Here is a 22,214-nt window from a genome sequence, read left to right on the forward strand (position 1 = left end):
CTAAGATTCTTTAGTATGAGAGAGTGTATCTGCTGCCAGCTACACACACAGCCATGCAAATGGCATTTTATCCATAAAAAATCAAGCCTTTAGACAACAACACTTAGGCTGTTTTCATTACAGGCTTGTCTCCTGTTCAGCTGACTTAAATGAGCCACATTTCCCTCTAATGTAATTGGATTATGCACAATCCCATAGTGCCTTTGGTGGTTGTGCCTCACTGACAGTGGCTGCACACAATGATGTGCCAATATTAAGCTGTCCAAAGACATTACACAGCACAGTGTGTGTGTGTGTGTGTGTGTGTGTGTGTGTGTGTGTGTGTGCGTGCGTGCATGCGTGTGTGTGTGCGTGCATGCGTGTGTGTGTGTGTGTGTGTGAGTGTGTGTGTGTGCGTGCATGCGTGTGTGTGTGTGTGTGTGTGAGTGTGTGTGTGTGCGTGCATGCTTGTGTGTGTGTGTGTGTGTGTGTGTGTGTGTGTGTGTGTGTGCACGCACTTGTTTATGTTAACTCTGGATGCTGGTTGGGTTTTTACCTCCTCCTGTAACAGAGTCAGTTGTGTTCTCTTACACTCTCCTTCACAGTCAGAGAGAGTTTGTATGTATGTGTGTGTGTGTGTGCTGCTGACTTTTGCCATGTAATAAACCAAAGGTTGTGTCAATCAAGCTGTGTGCTTTTAATGGTAAGCTTTCTGTATCTGATACAGGATCACATTACATCTGTGTGCCTCAGCTCTGGTCTGAGGTCTCACTGGAAAGATCCACAGCAGTAACTCTTCATCCGTTAATGTCAGTGCAACACATGCTTGTAAACAGTGAGTGACTTCCAAAGGTGTTTAGCACAGGACTTAGACAGCAAACAGTCGCCATTTACAAACATCCCAGTCATACTGCGCTGTTTCACAGATTGTGCGTGTGTGTGTGAGTGTGTGTGTGAGTGTGTGTGTTTCTCTTAGATCTTTGAGAAGGTTAGTACCCACCCATGAAAAAAGGTGATGAAATTGAAGTGTTCTGTGGTGGAACCTAAATCTCTTTGTTAGTTAGAGTTGACAGACAGACGGCTTTGTAATGAAGTAATTGACTGTCACACAAACAAGTGATCCCAGACAGAGCTGATGTGACCCAGAGGGATAACTCTTTGTCAAGTTAATATGGCCGCGTTCGCACTCACCAGTGAACGCTTCCATCTGAGCACTCTGAAACTGAGCTGAAATAAAAAAAACACACACACACATTTGTGAGAGGATTGTAAGGTATCAGGTGAGGACGTGATGCTTTGTTTCTGTGCTGGTGCCGTGTTTGAACAGCATGCCTACAGAGCTGGCCTTTTTTTTGTTTTAAAGACAGTTTTATTTGCACAGTGACTTTGACAGGGAATGCGGCTCTGGTCCCCAGTCGCAGAACAGAGAGGACATGTTCTTATTTGCCCATACTCCACATTCCCAAGGACAACGCGGATACACGGCGTTCCTGACATGTCTCAGATAGTCTCCTCTACGCCAATGACACAGATCAGTGTGTCAACAAAATCCCTCCGAGTGAGAGAGAGAGAGGGAGAGGGAGAGGTTTTCCAGATTTCAATCACAGTTACACATTTAGCACGGGTGTAACATCACACCTCAGGCCAGTTGAACGGTCATGTGTTTATGCTGCTTTTACGCTTTTGTGTTTGTGTGTGTGTGTAAGTGTGTGTGTGCATGTGTGTGCGTGCATGTGTGTGTGGGTGTATGTGTTTGTTTGTGTAGGTGTGTGTGGGTGTATGCGTTAGTGTGGTTTTGTGTGTGTGTTTGTGTTTATGGGTTTGAGTGTGTGTGTGTACTGTATGTCATGTGACTGTCATATCATGTTAGTGTCTAAAAAAACCTCACAATTAACACTCATTAACTCACTGTTCCACATCATTAGGGCTCAGAGTGACTACACCTGTCAAAGCGTTTCCTCCAGCTACAGGACTGATTTCAATCCACAAACATTACCACGGTTACATGTCCACTGTAGACTCTGAAGGGTGAAAACAGGTATTGAATGAAATTTTAAAGAAAAGATTTACCAGTTGTTCATCTTCTCAACTTTCCACCTTCACACTGCTGCCTTAACACAGCCTTCAGGACACGGATTGGATGAGTGCTGTTGGCTGAGATGAGTGGTTTAGCATGCTAACACCAGCTTCCCACTGAGGGAACAGGGAGAGTGTATGAGATAGAAACAAAGATTTAGTCAACCAGATGTGTGTGTGTGTGTGTGTGTGTGTGTGTGTATTTCTGTCTTTACGTATGTGTCTGCGTCTGTGCGAAAGTGTTTTTTTGTGTATGTCTTTGCCAAGGTTTATATATATGTGTGCACGTGTGTACGCCTCCACCGGAGTGTGTGTGTGTGTGTGTGTGTGTGTGTGTTCTCCTCTCGCACCTCGCTGTGTGCGAATGGCACCCAACTCCTCTGCCTCACAGAAAAGATTTAAACCATCTGGGGATGTGTTTGTGTTAGGCAAAGTGTAATCTCTGTCTCTCTCTCTCTCTCTCTCCCCCTCTCTCTCTCTCTCTCTCTCTCTCTCTCCCTCTCTCCCCCTCTCTCCCTCTCTCCCCCCTCTCTCTCTCTCTCTCTCTCTCTCTCTCTCTCTCTCCCTCTCTCCCCCTCTCTGTCTCTCTTTAAATAAAGGAGAGGTAAGAGACAGAGCATGTGTTGTGTAGAGAGGCTTTTGCTGGGATTGACTGAGCCTGGTGGTAATTATTACAGGTGTAACTTATTTCAGAGTTTTTCTCTTATGGAAAAGAGACAGGCGTAACGGCTTCTCCTGCTGTATCAACCGCATCGCTGTACTCAAACTTATTACAATAATTCATTTCATTATGAATCATTTAAAACAATAATATAAGTCTCTCTACTCTCTTAACTGCTGCGACCTTATCAGGCACATTTTGGTCCTGTTCACTCTTTTGTGCGGCTCTGATGTTTCAGCGGTGAGTGTGTGTGTGTGTGTGTGTGTGTGTGTGTGTGTGTGTGTGTGTGTGTGTGAAAACCTGCTGCTTCGCCTTTACTCAAAGTTCTCCTGAATCATTTTCCTGTCTGGTTTTACTTACAGTCGGTCTACATGAGGATCAGACTGAGCAGAGGGCAAGCAGGCGTCATTTTCACAGCGCCAGGATTAATGGAAATGAAGGAGTTCAGGGCTCTTATCGATTACTACTTCATCTTTAGCACATCAGCCGCTAATAGGAAACGCCATGTTTGTGTATTTCTTTATTATTTATTTTTATTGACTTTCTTAGGAAATCCAGGCTTTAGATGCATGTGCACACATATTTACACAATGATGTAAACACACACAGGGCGTCCCACACACACACACACACACACATGCCTCCATTTGCTGCTGGCAGTAGATTCCATCAGTAAGACTAACCAGTGGAAATCATCTCTCTTACCCGGGGGTGGAGCTAGGCTGTGCCCAGGGAGTCTTCTCATTCAGAGATTATGAATAATTCATTAGACACATGCCTCCGTTTAAAGCCCTGATATATGCTTTTACCCTAACTCCCCATCTTTCTCCTTCTGTCTCTGCATGTCTCTCCCTCTTTCCCTCTCTCTTTCTCTCTCTCTCTCTCTCTCTCTGTGTGTGTGTGTGTGTGTGTGTGTGTGAGTGAGACAGGCCCTCTGGCTTTGGTTATGTTGGCTTGTTATATTTGATTTGAGCTAAATGAAACTGGGGGTTAGAACAGGAGTGAAGGAGATGTGAGAGGATGAGGGAGGCACATCTCTTTGGATGGAGAGAATCCTCTTGCTGGGAGTCGGAAAGAAAAAAAGGAAGAGAGATTAAAAAAAAAAAACAGATTGAAAGATCCTCAGATTTGAAAACAACCTCCTCAGCTTGACTCTCTGACAGTCCAGCCTACATGCCTACAGACTGGTCAATGCGGTCACATCTCCACTCAGAGTGCTGGTCTTCTTTGCGTTCCCATCATCGTCCCAAACTGGTGACAAAAACCCGAGTAAACCAGTCCCAACTCTCTAGCATCACGTGCCTCCCTCCACCCCGGTTCTGACCCGAAGTGTCACGGCCAGACATGAAGCAGAGACAGAGACAACAACAGATCCATTAATCTTCCTGTGTGGCCGTGAGCAGCCAACGTCCAATCCTGCCTGCCTCTCTCCTCTCCAACGCTTTTAGGCACCTGTCAGTTCCCATTATAATTAGCAGGCAGACATCTAAATAATTGCCATTAGGGTTTGAGGGGGGAGAGAGAGAGAGAGAGAGAGGGAGAGAGAGAGGGAGACATGTGTCCACGCTATTTTGGTGATGTTGCCTCTAGAGGCAAGATTTATTTAAAGACTTTTACAGCCTGGAGATGACACCTTTTAGCTGCTCTTCAGCCTCTGGTCTGCAGCGAGGTCTGATAGATTTGTCCTGCAGACTCATTAGCACAAGGAGCAAAATGGTATCTTTTCATCTTTGTGTATCTGCACCTTCTATTCATATGCACTGTATGTGCATTAAACACGCGTCTCTCTCAGTTAAATGCTCGAAACTGGTATCAGATGTACTGTTTGTCTTTGAATTCAGTCAGACAAGCTCAGTGTCATTTGGTCCTGAGTGAGAGATGTGTGTGTGTTGTGCTGTAGTTCTGATTGAGTGATGTGGTGTGATGTGTGTGTGTGTGTGTGTTGTGTGTGTGCTGGTCAGGGAAGGTCTGAGCTTGTGTGATGACTGCATTGATGATGCTGTGAAGATGTTTGATTTTGCCCCTTGCGGTTGAGAGGGTGTGATGGCGTTGTCGAACATCGCGTGAGAACGGTACAGCATTGAGCCTTTTTCCTCTTAATGAGGAAGACGTGGTGTGAGGAACGATGAAGTGTGTGTGTGTGTGTGTGTGTGTGTGTGTAAAGATCAGAATGCCTGAGGGAAGGTTAGAGTCAGGCTGGCAGTCAATGTCCAGCATTACCCCCTCACCATTACGCGCACACATAACACACAAGATGCACACACACACTCCAGAACACATCTGACACCCAGAGGGCTTATCGTGGTCTCCACCAGTGTCAATGCCAAAAACGAAGGTCGAAGAAAGAAGGGTGTAACTGAGAAAGAGAGGTGGGGGTGGGGGTTGGGTGGGGGTGTGGGGGGGGGGGGGCGGTTCTCACCCCAGCAGAAGCAGCTGCTGCCTCTCTAAATCAAGTGCTCGACTCAAGGGTTTTTTTTTTCTCCTCTTCTTCTCCTGTATCTCTCCGTCTCTGCATGACACACACGCTCTCTCTCTTTCTCACTCTCTCTCTCTTCCTCATTCAGCTAGCGGGAAACACAGGAGTGGCTCTTTCTCTCTTTTTCGCTCTCTTTTTCTCTGTGGGAGTTTTTGATGGCTGTCGATCTTTCCTGGCCTTGGGGGTGTGTGTGTGTGAAAGAGAAGGCTCTCTGAGTCACTGACGGAGTCTGTGCAGCTGTGGAGGCCACTCATGATAACCCCCCCCCCAACCACCACCCTCCACCCCAACCCGTTAGCGTAGCATGTAGCATCATGCTATGAGCAATGACTTCACCACGGAAACAGGGACACGATTCTGCCTCAGACTATCACTGGCTTTGTCAACTCTCCTTCTGTATCCAGAAGAGTTTTATTCAGATCCACACGAAGCCCTGGTCTCGGTTTGTCTGTCTGCTGAAGGCCAGTAACTTCTCAAAGCTTCTTCAGCTCTATGGTGCAGTGTATGGAGTTTTAGTGTTAAATGGTAGACAGTAGCGTTAGACAATAGTATTTTATTAAAGCAATGCCTGCTCCAGCCTGTATAGCTGTGTCGTCTGACCTCAGTTTCCACACACAGTGTCAGCACATTCTCAGTCAGAGAAGCAATTTATGAGTCACCTTAATGGTTGCATGGTGCAGTGTAGCTGAAGAGGTGCTGTCCATGGTGCTGCATGGTGTAGCACTAGCCTGGTTTACTGTAAGACTGACTCTGTCTATGGTGCTGACTTTCTTGTAAAAACATCTAAGCATGTCACTAAAAGCTCTCTTGTCTCTGGTACTGCAGCTATGGTTTAGTGCACAGTTAGGAGATGGTGTTGCTGTCCATGGTTCTGAAATACAAAGCTGCGTGCTTTTCAATGGCAAACCTGCTCTGTACAACTCAAGCTTCTGCTTTTCATCTGTGAGAATAATACAGCTTTTCAAAGCTTCCAGCCCAACACATGTGTCTGAGTTAATCCAGGCGCAGAACATCAGTGGTAGAAATTCTTGTCCACTCCTGATCAATTTCACATCGAGCAGCGCCGGGAAGGTCGGAGCTCTGGAGGTGGGAAAGAGTGTTTTGGTCTCTGTGAGAAAACAGAGATAAGATAAATGTACACCTTAAGACACATTAAGACAAGAGACAAGATAAATAAACCTCAGTCCACAGGTTGGTCTGATGGAACACATGGAGTGATTTGATGGTGTCTCTTTTTCTCTCACTGTTTTATCTGATGAAATGTTATGGTGGCTGTAATTATTCTGCAAACCATAAAAAACACTGCACTGACATGTCTTAAGCCAAATCTCTTAGCTATGCTCTCAAAGCAAAACAGCCAGCGGTTATCTACGCTCCCTCTTCACACTGGGCAGACCAATCGCACGCACCTTTACATTTGGCCAGCCAATCATATGCAGCTTTACCCCGGGCAGGCCAATCATCTGCAGCTTTTCCCTGGCCTGGCCAGTTGTATCCAATGCATGGCAGCTCATCAGGGGGCTGTTAATTAACGGTTTGTGAAATTATCTGGAAGGTTCAGCATACGGTTGCCTGCCCTGTCGCAGTCCGCCAGCAATCAGTGTGACCTCTGACCTCGTCCAGAGCAATGTGTGCTTCAAATGTAATTGGGCTCACGCGGTCACATTGGTTCAACAAGGCAGTGAGTGTGTTCAACATGATGTTTAAGCCATCTCTCTCTCTCTGTCTCTCTCTCTCTCTTTCTCTCTCTCTCTCTCTCTCTCTCTCTGTCTCTCTTTCTCTCTCTCTCTCTCTCTGTCTCTCTGTCTCTCCCTCTCTCTCTGTCTCTCTCTCTCTCTCTCTGTCTCTCTCTCTCTTTCTCTCTCTGTTTGTCTCTTTCTCTTTCACTCTCTCTTTCTTTCACTCGCTCAGATACACCATAGGCACACCAAAATGTCCACGTCCACAGTTACAAAAGACGCTAACATCTCTCTTACACACCAGCGCTGGCTGTCTGTTTTTCCTCTCTCACATCCATCTCTCTCTCTCTCTCTCTGTCTCTCTCTCTCTCTCTGTCTCTCACTCTCTCTCTCTTGCTCTGTTCTCCTTTTATACATCTGCCCTTCTCTTTCTTTTTCTCCCTCTGCCTCTTCTGTTTTTCTTGTCCTTGTTTTCTCTTTTTCTCTCCCTTTCTCTTTTTAGAATCACACGTCTCTTCATCTATCATGTAAGTCATGAGTTTTTTTTCCCCTCCTGCTGAGTGTGAGTTCGTAGCTGGAGGAAAGTTGAGGTGTTTCTCTGTGTCTGTTTTTAACTGTTAAAGACGTACAGAAAGAATTGCCATGCGTGTGCTGAAAAAAGTCTTCACCTAAGTTCCTTAACCTTTTCAACACTGTCTTCTTGCCTTTAAACCACACTCTATATATGAAGGTTTGATGTATTAAATCGTCTGTGATAGCAGAGTTTCAGTATGCTAACAATTAGCACTCTCACGGCTGCATACAGGGGGAGACACTGGAATTGAAAAAGAACTTGAATATGAGAGCTAATGTGAGTGTCTTCAAACTTCATTCTCACAGCCTGTGGGGAAACATGAAAACGCCCTCTTTAAAGTTGCTTTTGTAGGTGCAGACATAACATTAAAAAGATGGGTTTTTTTTCACCCTGCTCTACCAGTGTGAGAAGAATTAAGTCCTGGTTTCATTCCGTTACCTTTCTCTGACAGTCAGTCTCTGAGACGCTGCTCTAGCCACGTGCATCCTCCGGAACACTGTTATAAAATAGAATTCCTCAGCTCCCCGCTGCTATCAGCGTTTGGCAGCTAACAGTGAAAACGCTCCATATTTTCACTGCACAAGGAGAACAGTAATAGCAAAACCCTCCCTGTGCCTTGGGGAGCACCCACCACGGCTTCTGCCCATCAGCTTCTCAGGATTTTCTTTTTTCTGGACTCTTCCAAATAGAACATGAGACCCAGCTTTTGAGATAAAATGTTCCCTTTCAAACTAGTCTGCGTTCACCTTGGTCAACATTCTCCCAGAGGTCCAGTGTAGTGGTCACTGGAGGAGAAAAGTTTGGATGGAGTGGGTTTGCCTTCATGCAGGTTTCTGTCTGTGCATAGGTTTGTGTTTGTCACGGGTGGGAGGTAGTTCCCACATGACTGTGACTGCCTGGGAACCGAAGGCTTGATGTTTGGATCTCTAGAACTGAATGGTTTTGGTGTTTGGATCCCCAGAACTGAAGGGTTGGTGTTTGGATCCCCAGAACTGAAGGGTTGGTGTTTGGATCCCCAGAACTGAAGGGTTGGTGTTTGTTTGGATCTCCAGAACTGAAGGCTTGGTGTTTGTTTGGATCTCCAGAACTGAAGGGTTGATGTTTGGATCTCCAGAGTGGGTGCTGAGAAATGTGATGGAATCTGCGGTTCCCTGGGCCCAATGTTCTGCTGTGGGGTTCAGTGAGGTTCAGTTGATGAGCCCTTGAGTTAAAGGTTCTCCAGCAACACAGTTATGGGTCAGTCTGGACAAGAACATTAAGAGCTTTACAGCTCAGGGATTCGAACCAGGGATGTTCACCCAGCCAGGCTAGATCAGCTGCCCTATGTTTATTATCAGTTAGCCTGACTTTTTATTATCCGTTAGCCTGACTGTTTATTGTCAGTTAGCCCGACTGTTTAATATCAGTTAGCCTGACTGTTTATTATCCGTTAGCCAGACTGTTTATTATCAGTTAGCCTGACTGTTTAATATCCGTTAGCCAGACTGTTTAATATCAGTCAGCCTGACTTTTTATTATCCGTTAGCCTGACTGTTTATTATCAGTTAGCCAGACTTTTTATTATCAGTTAGCCCGACTGTTTAATATCCGTTAGCCCGACTGTTTATCATCCGTTAGCCTGACTGTTTATTATCCGTTAGCCTGACTGTTTATTGTCAGTTAGCCCGACAGTTTAATATCACTTAGCCTGACTGTTTAATATCCGTTAGCCCGACTGTTTATTATCAGTTAGCCCGACTGTTTAATATCAGTTAGCCTGACTGTTTATTATCCGTTAGCCTGACTTTTTATTATCCGTTAGCCAGACTGTTTATTGTCAGTTAGCTCGACTGTTTAATATCAGTTAGCCTGACTGTTTAATATCCGTTAGCCTGACTGTTTATTATCAGTTAGCCTGACTGTTATCAGTTAGCTCGACTGTTTATTATCAGTTAGCCTGACTGTTTAATTATGATAATGATAATAATAATAAGAAGAAGAAGAAGAACATATTACATAACAGATATTTTCTTCGTCCTGTGTTGTGGGCATGTAAAGCCCGTTGAGACTTTAAACAGTGATGTTGGGTTCTAAATAAACTTGAATAAACCTGAAACTTTGAGCAACTACAGTGCTTTGTTCATCCTCCAGAACTGACCCCAGTTCCCCAGTAAGTACTGGAATCTGCACTTGGTATCAGCCAGTACTCTCAAACTCTACCGTGCTGCTGTCAGTGCACCTCCTCTGTCTCCCTTTGCCACTGCCATACAGACGTAGCATGTGTCTATCAGATTTAATTAAACACTGTCCATGCTGCTGAAGCAGTAGTGCGTTTTTGGCAGTGTCTGGTTTGCATCCGAGAGGGTCTCGTGTGTGCGTGTGTATGTGTGTTTTTCCTCATGCTGCTCTTGTTTGTGTGTAAACAGAAAAGAGCTGTGTCATTGGCTCAGCCACCTGCCATAAACATCTTATTAGGACATCAGTCAAACCTATAGTTTAGTCTGCTCCACCGAGAGAGAGAGAGAGGGAGAGGGGGAGAGAGAGAGGGAGAGGGGGAGTGAAGGCGTTAGCCAGCTCTGTTCTCTTTTATGATTGTGTGTGTATCTCATATGAGAGGAGAAGGACAGAGAGAGAGAGAGGGGGAGGAGTGTGTTTGTGCTTCTGTGTGTGGGAGAGAGGAGTGTGTCTTTCTGCTGAAAGACTGATTGAGTGGCTCTTTCTAAGGTTAGCACTTTTCACTGCCTTCAAATCACCAACCAGGGATCATTTATGGTGTTGTCACTGAGGTCAAAATAAGCTTGGTTAGGGAGGTGTCAGACGGAGGAGAAGGTATATAACTGTTAGTGAGTTATATGTCAGACACAGGGAGAGGTCTAACTGTGTTGGTGAGGGAGGTGTCAGACACAGGGAGAGGTCTAACTGTGTTGGTGAGGGAGGTGTCAAACACAGGGAGAGGTCTAACTGTGTTGGTGAGGGAGGTGTCAGACACAGGGAGAGGTCTAACTGTGTTGGTGAGGGAGGTGTCGGACACAGGGAGAGGTCTAACTGTGTTGGTGAGGGAGGTGTCAGGCACAGTGAGAGGTCTGACTGTGTTGGTGAGGGAGGTGTCAGTCACAGTGAGAGGTCTGACTGTGTTGGTGAGGGAGGTGTCAGACACAGGGAGAGGTCTGACTGTGTTGGTGAGGGAGTTGTCAGACACAGGGAGAGGTCTAACTGTGTTGTGTAACAGCTGCATTCTTAAGCATCACAGACTTGGTTACAAAACTGTTACAAGGTTGTCTCTGCTGACAGTTCCTGTCATCCATTAACCGAAGCAAGCCTCTGACTGATCTTTTTTCTTTTCTTTTCTTTTCTTTTCTTTTCTTTTCTTTTCATCTCTTTGCCAACATGTTCTGACCTTAAAACACCTCTGCAGACAGAGCAGTTTTCCACAGAGTGAGGTGACTGTCTTTATAAGGACTAACCTTGGTCTCCTTACATAGATACAGACAGTGAGAATGGATCGCGTCAGGATCTGGCATATTCAAATGTTTTAAAAGGTTATAAATAGTTTTATATCTTATCGCTACTGTCATGTATTCACCTTTAGTCAGCTCTGTAGTTGGGATTTGATGCATTCCACTCTGTGGCTCAGATTGGTCATTTTCAGATTGGGTCAGATTGGCTCAGATTGGTCATTTTCAGATTGGGTCAGATTGGTGATTTTCAGATTGGCTCAGATTGGCTCAGATTGGTCATTTTCAGATTGGCTCAGATTGGTCATTTTCAGATTGGGTCAGATTGCTCATTTTCAGATTGGGTCAGATTGCTCATTTTCAGATGCTAAACTGAACATTCTTACAGTTGAAAACTGATAGACCGCACCAACTTTCTCCCTCAACTCCATCCACTTTTTACTCTTTTTCAACAAAAACATCTTGATTTTTTACCAGTGCACTTGTGAGTAATTCTGACTTCATACCGTAACTTCATAGCTCATTCGTGTCTGGTTTTTGGTTATTTTATCCGCTTTATTGGTTGAAGAAATAACTGACCCTTTAGTCCTGAGGTTACAAACAATGTCATTGTAAACCAGCACCGTATCAAAACCCCAGAGCAGTTCCCCTTTGGTCGCTCTCTCTCTCTCCCTCCCTCTCACCCCACCCCTGTCTGGCCTGTGTATGCCCTCTACACTGGGCCCTGTTTATGTGGATGGATGACTTGCCTATAGGAGGTCTCTGTGTGTGTATTCAGCTATTCCTTGGTTCTGATACCATGAGACCTTACAGATCTACTGCTAGCACACCCAATTTCCCAATTTACTGTATTTGAAGGTACTGTCCTAAAAATACTAAAATACTCTCTTTCTCTCTCTCTCTCCCTCTCACACACACACACACACATGCACACACTAACATGTGAGGACAGGCCATAGGTTTTGGCATTTGATATGCCGTACAGGTCCATGCAGACTGAGTTCTGTACAGGTGTGTGGAGACTGAGGGATGTATGTGTGTGTTTGGGCCCTGAAGGTGATCGGAGTGTAAGGGCCCTGGCAAGGCTGGCATTGCCACCCTCTGGACTGGCACTGCCATCATCACCACCACCATCACCAACACACATGTAACACACATAATTAAAACCCATCTCCCCCCTCTCTCCTCTCTCTCCCTTTCTTCTCTCTTTTCTTTTTTCTCGTTCTCTGCTCAGTTTGACTGATTCTTCATCCATCACTCCTGTTGTGTCCTGCTGCATCATATATCATATCATATCATATCATATCATATCATATAGCATATCATATATCATATATCATATATCATATCATATATCATATCATATCATATCATATCAATGATTGTTACACTTGTTAATCTGATCTGAGGTCAGTCTGAGAAATCGGTATGTGTGGTAACTGGGTTGTACTGCTGGTGTGTGAATGTTTATGATAACCAGTCTGCACGTTGCCGACAGTGGAGTGGTTTATTTCACAGAGGAAATATTTCCACATCATTTTAATTAAATTATACACCTTGTAAATTAGAATGTAACCAACACATGGTGTTAGGAATTCATTTGCCCTCATCTCTTCATTGCGTTCGTTTTTATTTATTTATTTATTTCATTTCTCCCCCGGCTCCATTACTGTGTTAATGTGATAAAGTCTTTGTCGAAACAGGAGACACCATCTCCGTTTCCTTTGGTCTGAAGAATTTATCTCCTGCTGAGAAAAACGAACTCGTAAACCATTCTCGCCATAGCAACCTGTGTTGTTATTCTTTTTTTTTTTTATGTTTCATCCTCAAAAGAAAATGTCTCACCAGCAGGCAAAAACTAAGACAAACTGCTAAATACTAACGACCTTTTTCATCCCACAACTTCTTTATGTGTTTTTACCTCTTATGTGTTTTTGCCTCTCTCCTCCTCTTCCTCTTATTATTATTATTATGATGATGATGATTATTATTATTATCATTATTATCATTATTATTACCATGATTATTATTATTATTATTTTTAAAATTATTATTATTATTATTATTTTTATTATTACCATGATTATTATTATTATTGTTGTTGTTGTTATTGTTATTATTACCATGATTATTATTATTGTTGTTGTTGTTATTATTATTACCATGATTATTATTATTGTTGTTGTTGTTGTTGTTATTATTATTTTTATTATTATTATTATTATTATTATTATTGTTGTTGTTATTATTATTACCATGATTATTATTATTGTTGTTGTTGTTATTATTATTATTACTACTACCATGAATATTATTATTATTGTTGTTGTTGTTGTTGTTGTAGTTGCTGCTGTTGTAAATAAGAATATTTTGTTTCTTTGTTGTTTGTGGCAGAGTTGAAGAAAGTGGAAGAAGCTTATGAAACAGCTCAAATGGAGATCAGGTACATCTCACCCCACATCTGCCTATGGCCCGCTGTGCCTTTTCACTGGGACAGTTCTTCTCCAAAAGCACATGTATGTGTATATGTGTGTATGTGTGTGTGTGTGTGTGTATACATATATATATATATGTGTGTGTGTGTGCGTGGGTTTGTGTGTGTGTGTGTGTGTGTGTGTGTGTGTGTGCATACATATATGTGTGTGTGTGTGTGTGTGTGTGTGTGTGTGTGTCCGTCCTTTCCCGTGTCATTTAAAGGACCAGAGGACATTTGCTCTTCCCCCCACTCCACCTGCCACACACTTACAAACACACTTATGCTCACACACGCACACACACACACACACGCACATGCACACACACACTCTCACAGTAGGCGTGGTGAGGTAAGTGGGCCTTAAAATAGCCCTTGCATTGCGGGTGCGGTCAGTGTGTCTGAGAGGCTGGGCTAATGAGTTCCACTCTGTTACACCCTCAGCGTATTTTAATGAGCTAAAATGAATGCAACTGCTGCTTACCCAGCATGCATCAGTGGTTTCTGCTTACGTTACGAACACCCTGAGTTTTTTTTTCTAGCATATTTGAGCTTTCTGTTCACACGTGGAAAATTCACCTCAGCCTGGCACCCACAGGAAACTGCAAATCAAAGATTCTCTCACTTACAAGCCTGTTATTTTTTTAAACCATGAACTGATTTAAAACGCCCGTGATCTGTTACTGTTTTTTGTTTCTAAAGCAAATGCTTCACAGACTTTGATTTGGTGTGATGTAGTCTGTATAGAGTATGGGAGAGAGGGGGCTGGGAGTGCGGGGGGGGGGGGGGGGGGTGGGTTTATGGGGGTGGGGAGGAGGGAGGGGGGGGGTGATGGATGCTGTAGGTTGAAGACCAGACCAGCTCTCTGTTCATTACTGAGTGATCAGAGGAAAAGGCTGACACAGGGCCGTCTCGAAGAGAAAGGTCACCACAGAATCTGTGTGTGTGTGTGTGTGTGTGTGTGTGTGTGTGTGTGTGAGTGTGAGTGTGTGTGTGTCTGTATGAGTAATATCTCTGACAAGGAGGAGCACACCCAATGAGAAATACAGAGGTGATCGGTTGAGCTAATAAACACATACACACATACACACACACACTCACACACACACACACACACACTCAGACACACACACACACACACATGCACACATGCGCACACACACACACACACACACACACACACACACACACACACAGACATGCACACATGCTGTTTTCTGACCCTGAACATGCTTGTACTTGCCTCTGTACGTGTGTGTGTGTGTGTGTGTGTGTGTGTTTGTGCATGTATATGTGTATGTATGTGTATGTGTGCATGCGTGTATGTGTATGTGCATGCGTGCATGCATGAGGGTGCGTGTACATGTGTATGTGTTTGGGTATGAGCATGTGCATGCATGCATACATGCAGATGTGTGTGTGACTGTGTATGCGTCTGTGCGTGTACATATGCATGTGCGCGTGCCCGCATGCGAGTGCATGTGTGCGCCTGCGTGCGTACCTGTGTGTGTGAGACAACTAGCGCAGTTTGTGAGCAGATGGCGAAATTCTCCTGACTGTGAGAATGTGACAGTGCTGCTGTGTGAGACAGTCTTAAGTGTTCGGTGGATATCAGCCAGTAAAACCACTGCCCTGAACCCTCAGTCCGACAGTGATACAGCTCAGCCATCTGTCTGTGGTCTCCTCCCATCTGCCGTACTCTCAGAAACATCCATCAGCACCACCTTTCATATTACACCGTCAGTTTGGGTTTTTCAGAGTCATTGTGTGGACCTTAAATAGTCAGTTTGGGTTTTTTAGAGTCAATGTGTGGATCTTAAATAGTCGGTTTGGTTTTTTTAGAGTCATTGTGTGAATCTTAAATAGTCAGTTTGGTTTTCTTTAGAGTCATTGTGTGAACCTTAAATAGTCTGTTTTTTAGAGTCAGTGTGTGAACCTTAAATAGTTAGTTTGGTTTTTTTAGAGTCAGTGTGTGAACCTTAAATAGTCAGTTTGGGTTTTTTAGAGTCAGTGTGTGAACCTTAAATAGTCAGTTTGGGTTTTTTAGAGTCACTGTGTGGACCTTAAATGTGTGATATCTCTTGTAATTTGCAATACCTATAATCTTAGTGCAATTATATGACTGTAACATTAGCCAATCAGACTGGGTTAATGTGTCCTCACTCACTCTCCTTCATTTGCAGAGACATGGAGGAGATTCTGTCCATAGACTACGGTCCTGACAGGGAGTTTGTTTTTCTGCTCAGCCGATGTTTACAGACACAAGTTTACGAGTGAGTGTTTCCTGATTCTTCTCCTCTGTTCTTCATAATCAGCTGATGTGCTTCACAGAAGACGCGTCTTTAAAAATCACACTTTACACATTTGACCATTTTCATACTAAATTGCATGGCTTTCCACATCCCTATAACGCTGAGGATCAGCTTATGGTGTCCTGTTTGTCGCTGTGTTTAACTGAGTCACACCCAGCTTGTCTGTGTTTAATCTACTCCCTCACTCCTGTGCGGACAACACTGATTCTTCACAGAGTAACTCCTCACCGAGTAACTCCTCACAGTGTAACTCCTCACAATCTAACTCCTCACAGTGTAAGTCCTCACAGAGTAACTCCTCACAGGGTAACTCCTCACAGAGTGGCTTATGCAGGCGTGTCAAATGTTTTGTGGAACATTGTGAAATTTAGTGGAACCTCTGGCCTATTATTTTAACTGAGCAGGAACTGACAAACTTTTGTTTGATTCTCAGTCAAAGCCACGACTATATGATGGATTCATGTCAGCTCTGGTATGCTAACAACACTTTATTCATTAATTCAATTCATTTATTCAAACTAAAATACACAGTTACCACGGGACACTCACTAGCCTAGGGCAGACAGAGATGTTTATGCACTTAACATCAGCAAAATTATAAAAATGTCACTTTATCTCTTTTACAGAAATGATATTTGAACTGAAAAAAACTGTCTGTTCCAATGTATCAGTCAGTAGCAGAATAGAGTTCACTCTGACCTAACAGTTAGCCTGAGTACTTCCAAATGAATCTCCTCCTTCATCTGTCAGACTCACACTCGACAGACTGGACACGAACCTTCAGAACACACTGGAGTCGCCCACGACTATGTCTCTTAATGATACTTCAAAACAGTGGAGGGTCATTTGGGAATCCCATAGATTTCCATGGTAGAATGTTAAAACATCTATTCTAGAATGCTGCCTTGGTAACCGTCCCAGCTAATGACATCACAACAACTCAATACTGTTGGAGGCTGCACAGCATTGGACAAAACTATCTATCTATCTATCTATCTATCTATCTATCTATCTATCTATCTATCTATCTATCTATCTATCTATCTGTCTATCTATCTGTCTATCCATCTATCTATCTGTCTGTCTATCTATCTATCTATCTATCCATCCATCCATCCATCCATCCAACCATCTATCTATCTATCTATCTATCTATCTATCTATCTATCTATCTATCTATCTGTCTGTCTGTCTGTCTGTCTGTCTGTCTGTCCGTCCGTCCGTCCGTCCGTCCGTCTGTCTATCTATCTATCTATATGTCATCCTGTTGGTTTGTCTGTCAGTAGATTAAATACTTTAATTCAGTATAATTAAGAAATTAATAGACAAAGATTGAGTTGAGAATAGTTTGCCACAGTGACTGACTCATAGCCCACAGTGACTGTTGGTACAGTCATATGGTCCTCCAGTATCCCAGAGGTCTCCACTCTCAGTAGACACTCCACTCCTCAGTGCCGGGCCTCCTGCCCTCCATAGTTCTCAGTGGGAGGTTGAACTTTCATGAAAAAATGAAGAGCGGTAAGAAAGAGAGAGGAAAAAAATTTCCAAGAGTTTTCTGTAAGTGTGTCTGATGCCTGTGTATAAATGGTTCTGACCTCTTTAACTGCAGTGTGTGAAGAATCGATGCTCTCTCTCTCTCTTTAATGTTTTTTTAATCTACTCTTTCTTTCCAGGATGAGTGAGACCGTGTAGAGAATATATATAGTTTTTTCTCTCGTTTCTGATCTGATGGGTTTGGGCGTGTTTATGAAATATGATGAACAATGCCAGCAGTGAGTGAGATTTCCTCTCCTCTGTTTTCTCTTTTTTTTGGGGGGGGGGGGGGGGGGGGGGGGGGGGGGTGGTACTTTGAAGCATCTGAGCCTTTGGTTGTGTCTCAGACATCTTGGCCCAGAGTTGCTGTCTAACAGAGGGTGACTGGGCTGGGCTGGTCTGTCCATTTCGGAGGTGTCTAAAGGGCACTGTTGGACCAGAGCCGTGTGTAAGACCGTGAAGTGAAAAGCAGTGTCTGTTGTCGGTGGCGTTGTCTGTGGTATTTCCAGAGCCATGCTGGGACCCTGGGCGTCTGTAAAATGAGATGTACTTTCTGCTGGAGAGAGAGAGAGAGATGAAACCTTACTGGTGTTTCTCACTCCTTTCGAGTCATTTTCACTGTTGATTCTTTCTCTCTCTCTCTTTCGTGATGTCCTGCTGTTCTTGGATGCCTGTTGACTCCTTAGACCCGTCCTCCCTGCTGGGCCACATGTCTGTGTGTGTGTGTGTGTGTGTGTGTGCGTGTGTGCATGTATCTATGTGTGTTTGCTTGTGTGTGTATGTGCGCGCGTGTGTGTGTGCATGTGTGTATATAGAAGCTGTGTTAACAGCCCTCACACAGTGTAAAACACACACTTGCGTTTGATCAAATGTGTGTTCAGTGCAAATGCCGATGGCTTTCAGCAACTCAACAATCAACTAAACATTCTGATTTCACTAAACACTCTCATTTAACCAACACACTCTCATTTAACCAACACACTCTCATTTAACCAACACACTCTCATTGAAGCAGACGTTGAGTTTTGTTTGCCATGGGTGTGGGAGTGGAATTCCCTGGCTAGGGCGGTCCTTGTTCCTTGGCTTTCATCCAGCTCAGGAATGCTGCTTCCGTTTGTTCATGTTAGTTATTCTGTTAGCTATACTGTCTAACAAGAGTCCTGTGTTTTGTTTTGTTTTTTTAACATCTGCCAGAACAGATGTAAAGTCATGCTATATTACTCACACACACACACACACACACACACACACAGACCTGCGGCAAAGCGTGTGAAACTTCACACGTTTCTTTCTGCGTAGATAAAAAAAATCCTAATAAAATGGTAGATCAGAGAATGTAAGCTGATATAATAGAGAACGACTCCTCTGTTGCTTTGACTTCTTAATCATCAGGAGGAATCTGCCAGCGTAGGCCTCCCTTGTGAAGCCAACTCTCTTTCGTTTGATTAAATTGCCCTGTTTTTTTTTCCCGTTTTTTTTTTTTTCTCTGCAGAAAAGTGTATTAAATCAGGGAGATGCCTCCAGCCTGTCGGGGTCGTACTGGGACCCAATCACACGCCTCTCTCTCTCTGACAAAACTCACACGGCAACGTTGAATTATTTAAAAACCATGGACCTCTATTACCACCACTAGAATACACAGGCCTGTGGTTAAAAGAACGTTCCAGAACAGGAGAGTGTTAGCATATGTAAGAGTTTGTTGAACAGAGCTGACGCGTCAGTGAAAAGAGACTTAGTGCCTTTATCAGAGACGCCATGATGGACAAGGGTCATTACTTTTGCTCAGACTGTATGTGTGTGTGTGTGTGTGTGTGTGTGCGTGTGTGTGTCTTTGTGTGTGTGTATCTGTAACTGGATGATTAAAAGAGGAGTTATAGACAATTAGACAACTTATAAATTACAGAAATTAACAAACATATAAACTGTTTTCAACTACAAAGCTGTGTTATCCTCATCAAATCACCTCAGTAGTAAATATGTAAATAATCAAAAGGCTTTTTCTTTTTTTCTTTTTTTGTTTGTTTGTTCTAAATAGAGATATGATCAGAGGTAGACCTGTGTTTTGCTTGTCACTCTCTTTGAAGCAGAAAAATTAATGGTAAGATTAAAACTTAAATGCTTTCAGAGGCTCACAGCCAGGCACCTCTGTCCTGCTTTGATAAACATAATAATATTTCTATTATGGGATATGAATTCAACAATAAACCTGACATGACTGTCAGAACTGGCTTCGCAGGGTCGTAGACACGGAAGATGTTTGTTTGACTTTTCTCTCTGTATTTCGTGAACATACTGTACGTTTGAAGACTTGAAGACCGTTGTTTATCATGTCAAATTTAACATGGCATAGGTAAATGGAAAAAGCTTCATGTTTTCTGTCTTTTAATAACAGACATGTAGACTCTTATTTAAACAACGAACACAAACTGTAACCAGTAACTCCACACTGCAGCAGGAACACTGTGAAACAGATAACATGAGACAAAAGCTGTTTGGTCTCCCAGCATGGCTTGGTGTATGACACAGACACACAGCTGACTGAAATGAACTCGCATCTATTCAAAGGCCTCAGCTGAGCGAACCTGCAACGGACTGCTGTTCCAACCGTGTGGGATGCAGACAGCCCTTCCCCATGCACATTACCAGTGATATTACCGAGAGGCTGACAGTCAGCTGGTTAACAGTGGACAGAGAGTGGATGATATTACTGTGAGGCTGATAGTGAGTTAGTTAACAGTGAACAGAGAGTGGATGATATTATTGTGAGGCTGATAGTGAGTTAGTTAACAGTGAACAGAGAGTGGATGATATTACTGTGAGGCTGATAGTGAGTTAGTTAACAGTGAACAGAGAGTGGATGATATTACTGTGAGGCTGATAGTGAGTTAGTTAACAGTGGGCAGAGAGTGGATGATATTACTGTGAGGCTGATAGTGAGTTAGTTAACAGTGAACAGAGAGTGGATGATATTACTGTGAGGCTGATAGTGAGTTAGTTAACAGTGAACAGAGAGTGGATGATATTACTGTGAGGCTGATAGTGAGTTAGTTAACAGTGAACAGAGAGTGGATGATATTACTGTGAGGCTGATAGTGAGTTAGTTAACAGTGAACAGAGAGTGGATGATATTACTGTGAGGCTGATAGTGAGTTAGTTAACAGTGAACAGAGAGTGGATGATATTACTGTGAGGCTGATAGCGAGTTAGTTAACAGTGGACAGAGAGTGGATGATATTACTGTGAGGCTGATAGTGAGTTAGTTAACAGTGGACAGAGAGTGGATGATATTATTGTGAGGCTGATAGTGAGTTAGTTAACAGTGAACAGAGAGTGGATGATATTACTGTGAGGCTGTTAGTGAGTTAGTTAACAGTGAACAGAGAGTGGATGATATTACTGTGAGGCTGATAGTGAGTTAGTTAACAGTGAACAGAGAGTGGATGATATTACTGTGAGGCTGATAGTGAGTTAGTTAACAGCGAACAGAGAGTGGATGATATTACTGTGAGGCTGATAGTGAGTTAGTTAACAGTGGACAGAGAGTGGATGATATTATTGTGAGGTTGATAGTGAGTTAGTTAACAGTGAACAGAGAGTGGATGATATTACTGTGAGGCTGACAGTGAGTTAGTTAACAGTGGACAGAGAGTGGATGATATTACTGTGAGGCTGATAGTAGGTTAGTTAACAGTGAACAGAGAGTGGATGATATTACTGTGAGGCTGATAGTGAGTTAGTTAACAGTGAACAGAGAGTGGATGATATTACTGTGAGGCTGATAGTGAGTTAGTTAACAGTGGGCAGAGAGTGGATGATATTACTGTGAGGCTGATAGTGAGTTAGTTAACAGTGAACAGAGAGTGGATGATATTACTGTGAGGCTGATAGTGAGTTAGTTAACAGTGGACAGAGAGTGGATGATATTACTGTGAGGCTGATAGTGAGTTAGTTAACAGTGGGCAGAGAGTGGATGATATTACTGTGAGGCTGATAGTGAGTTAGTTAACAGTGGACAGAGAGTGGATGATATTACTGTGAGGCTGATAGTGAGTTAGTTAACAGTGAACAGAGAGTGGATGATATTACTGTGAGGCTGATAGTGAGTTAGTTAACAGTGAACAGAGAGTGGATGATATTACTGTGAGGCTGATAGTGAGTTAGTTAACAGTGGACAGAGAGTGGATGATATTACTGTGAGGCTGATAGTGAGTTAGTTAACAGTGGGCAGAGAGTGGATGATATTACTGTGAGGCTGATAGTGAGTTAGTTAACAGCGAACAGAGAGTGGATGATATTACTGTGAGGCTGATAGTGAGTTAGTTAACAGTGAACAGAGAGTGGATGATATTACTGTGAGGCTGATAGTGAGTTAGTTAACAGTGAACAGAGAGTGGATGATATTACTGTGAGGCTGATAGTGAGTTAGTTAACAGTGAACAGAGAGTGGATGATATTACTGTGAGGCTGATAGTGAGTTAGTTAACAGTGAACAGAGAGTGGATGATATTACTGTGAGGCTGATAGTAGGTTAGTTAACAGTGAACAGAGAGTGGATGATATTACTGTGAGGCTGATAGTGAGTTAGTTAACAGTGAACAGAGAGTGGATGATATTACTGTGAGGCTGATAGTGAGTTAGTTAACAGTGGACAGAGAGTGGATGATATTACTGTGAGGCTGACAGTGAGTTAGTTAACAGTGGACAGAGAGTGGATGATATTACTGTGAGGCTGATAGTGAGTTAGTTAACAGTGGGCAGAGAGTGGATGATATTACTGTGAGGCTGATAGTGAGTTAGTTAACAGTGGACAGAGAGTGGATGATATTACTGTGAGGCTGATAGTGAGTTAGTTAACAGTGGACAGAGAGTGGATGATATTACTGTGAGGCTGATAGTGAGTTAGTTAACAGTGGACAGAGAGTGGATGATATTACTGTGAGGCTGATAGTGAGTTAGTTAACAGTGAACAGAGAGTGGATGATATTACTGTGAGGCTGATAGTGAGTTAGTTAACAGT

At 43.3% G+C, this 22,214-nt stretch overlaps 1 protein-coding gene across 1 annotated transcript in view; it reads left to right on the forward strand.

Moving 5' to 3' along the window:
• LOC115817040 (glucosidase 2 subunit beta) overlaps nucleotides 1-22,214 on the forward strand; it is a 111,584-nt gene that overhangs the window by 59,255 nt on the left and 30,115 nt on the right. Inside the window, exons 10-11 of the mRNA XM_030780282.1 lie at nucleotides 13,274-13,322; nucleotides 15,536-15,625. Coding sequence (XP_030636142.1) covers nucleotides 13,274-13,322; nucleotides 15,536-15,625 — 139 coding nt within the window. The remainder of the gene's footprint in view (nucleotides 1-13,273; nucleotides 13,323-15,535; nucleotides 15,626-22,214) is intronic.

The sequence above is a fragment of the Chanos chanos genome, chromosome 7 (assembly GCF_902362185.1).
Source record: "Chanos chanos chromosome 7, fChaCha1.1, whole genome shotgun sequence".
Classification (NCBI taxonomy): Eukaryota; Metazoa; Chordata; class Actinopteri; order Gonorynchiformes; family Chanidae; genus Chanos; species Chanos chanos.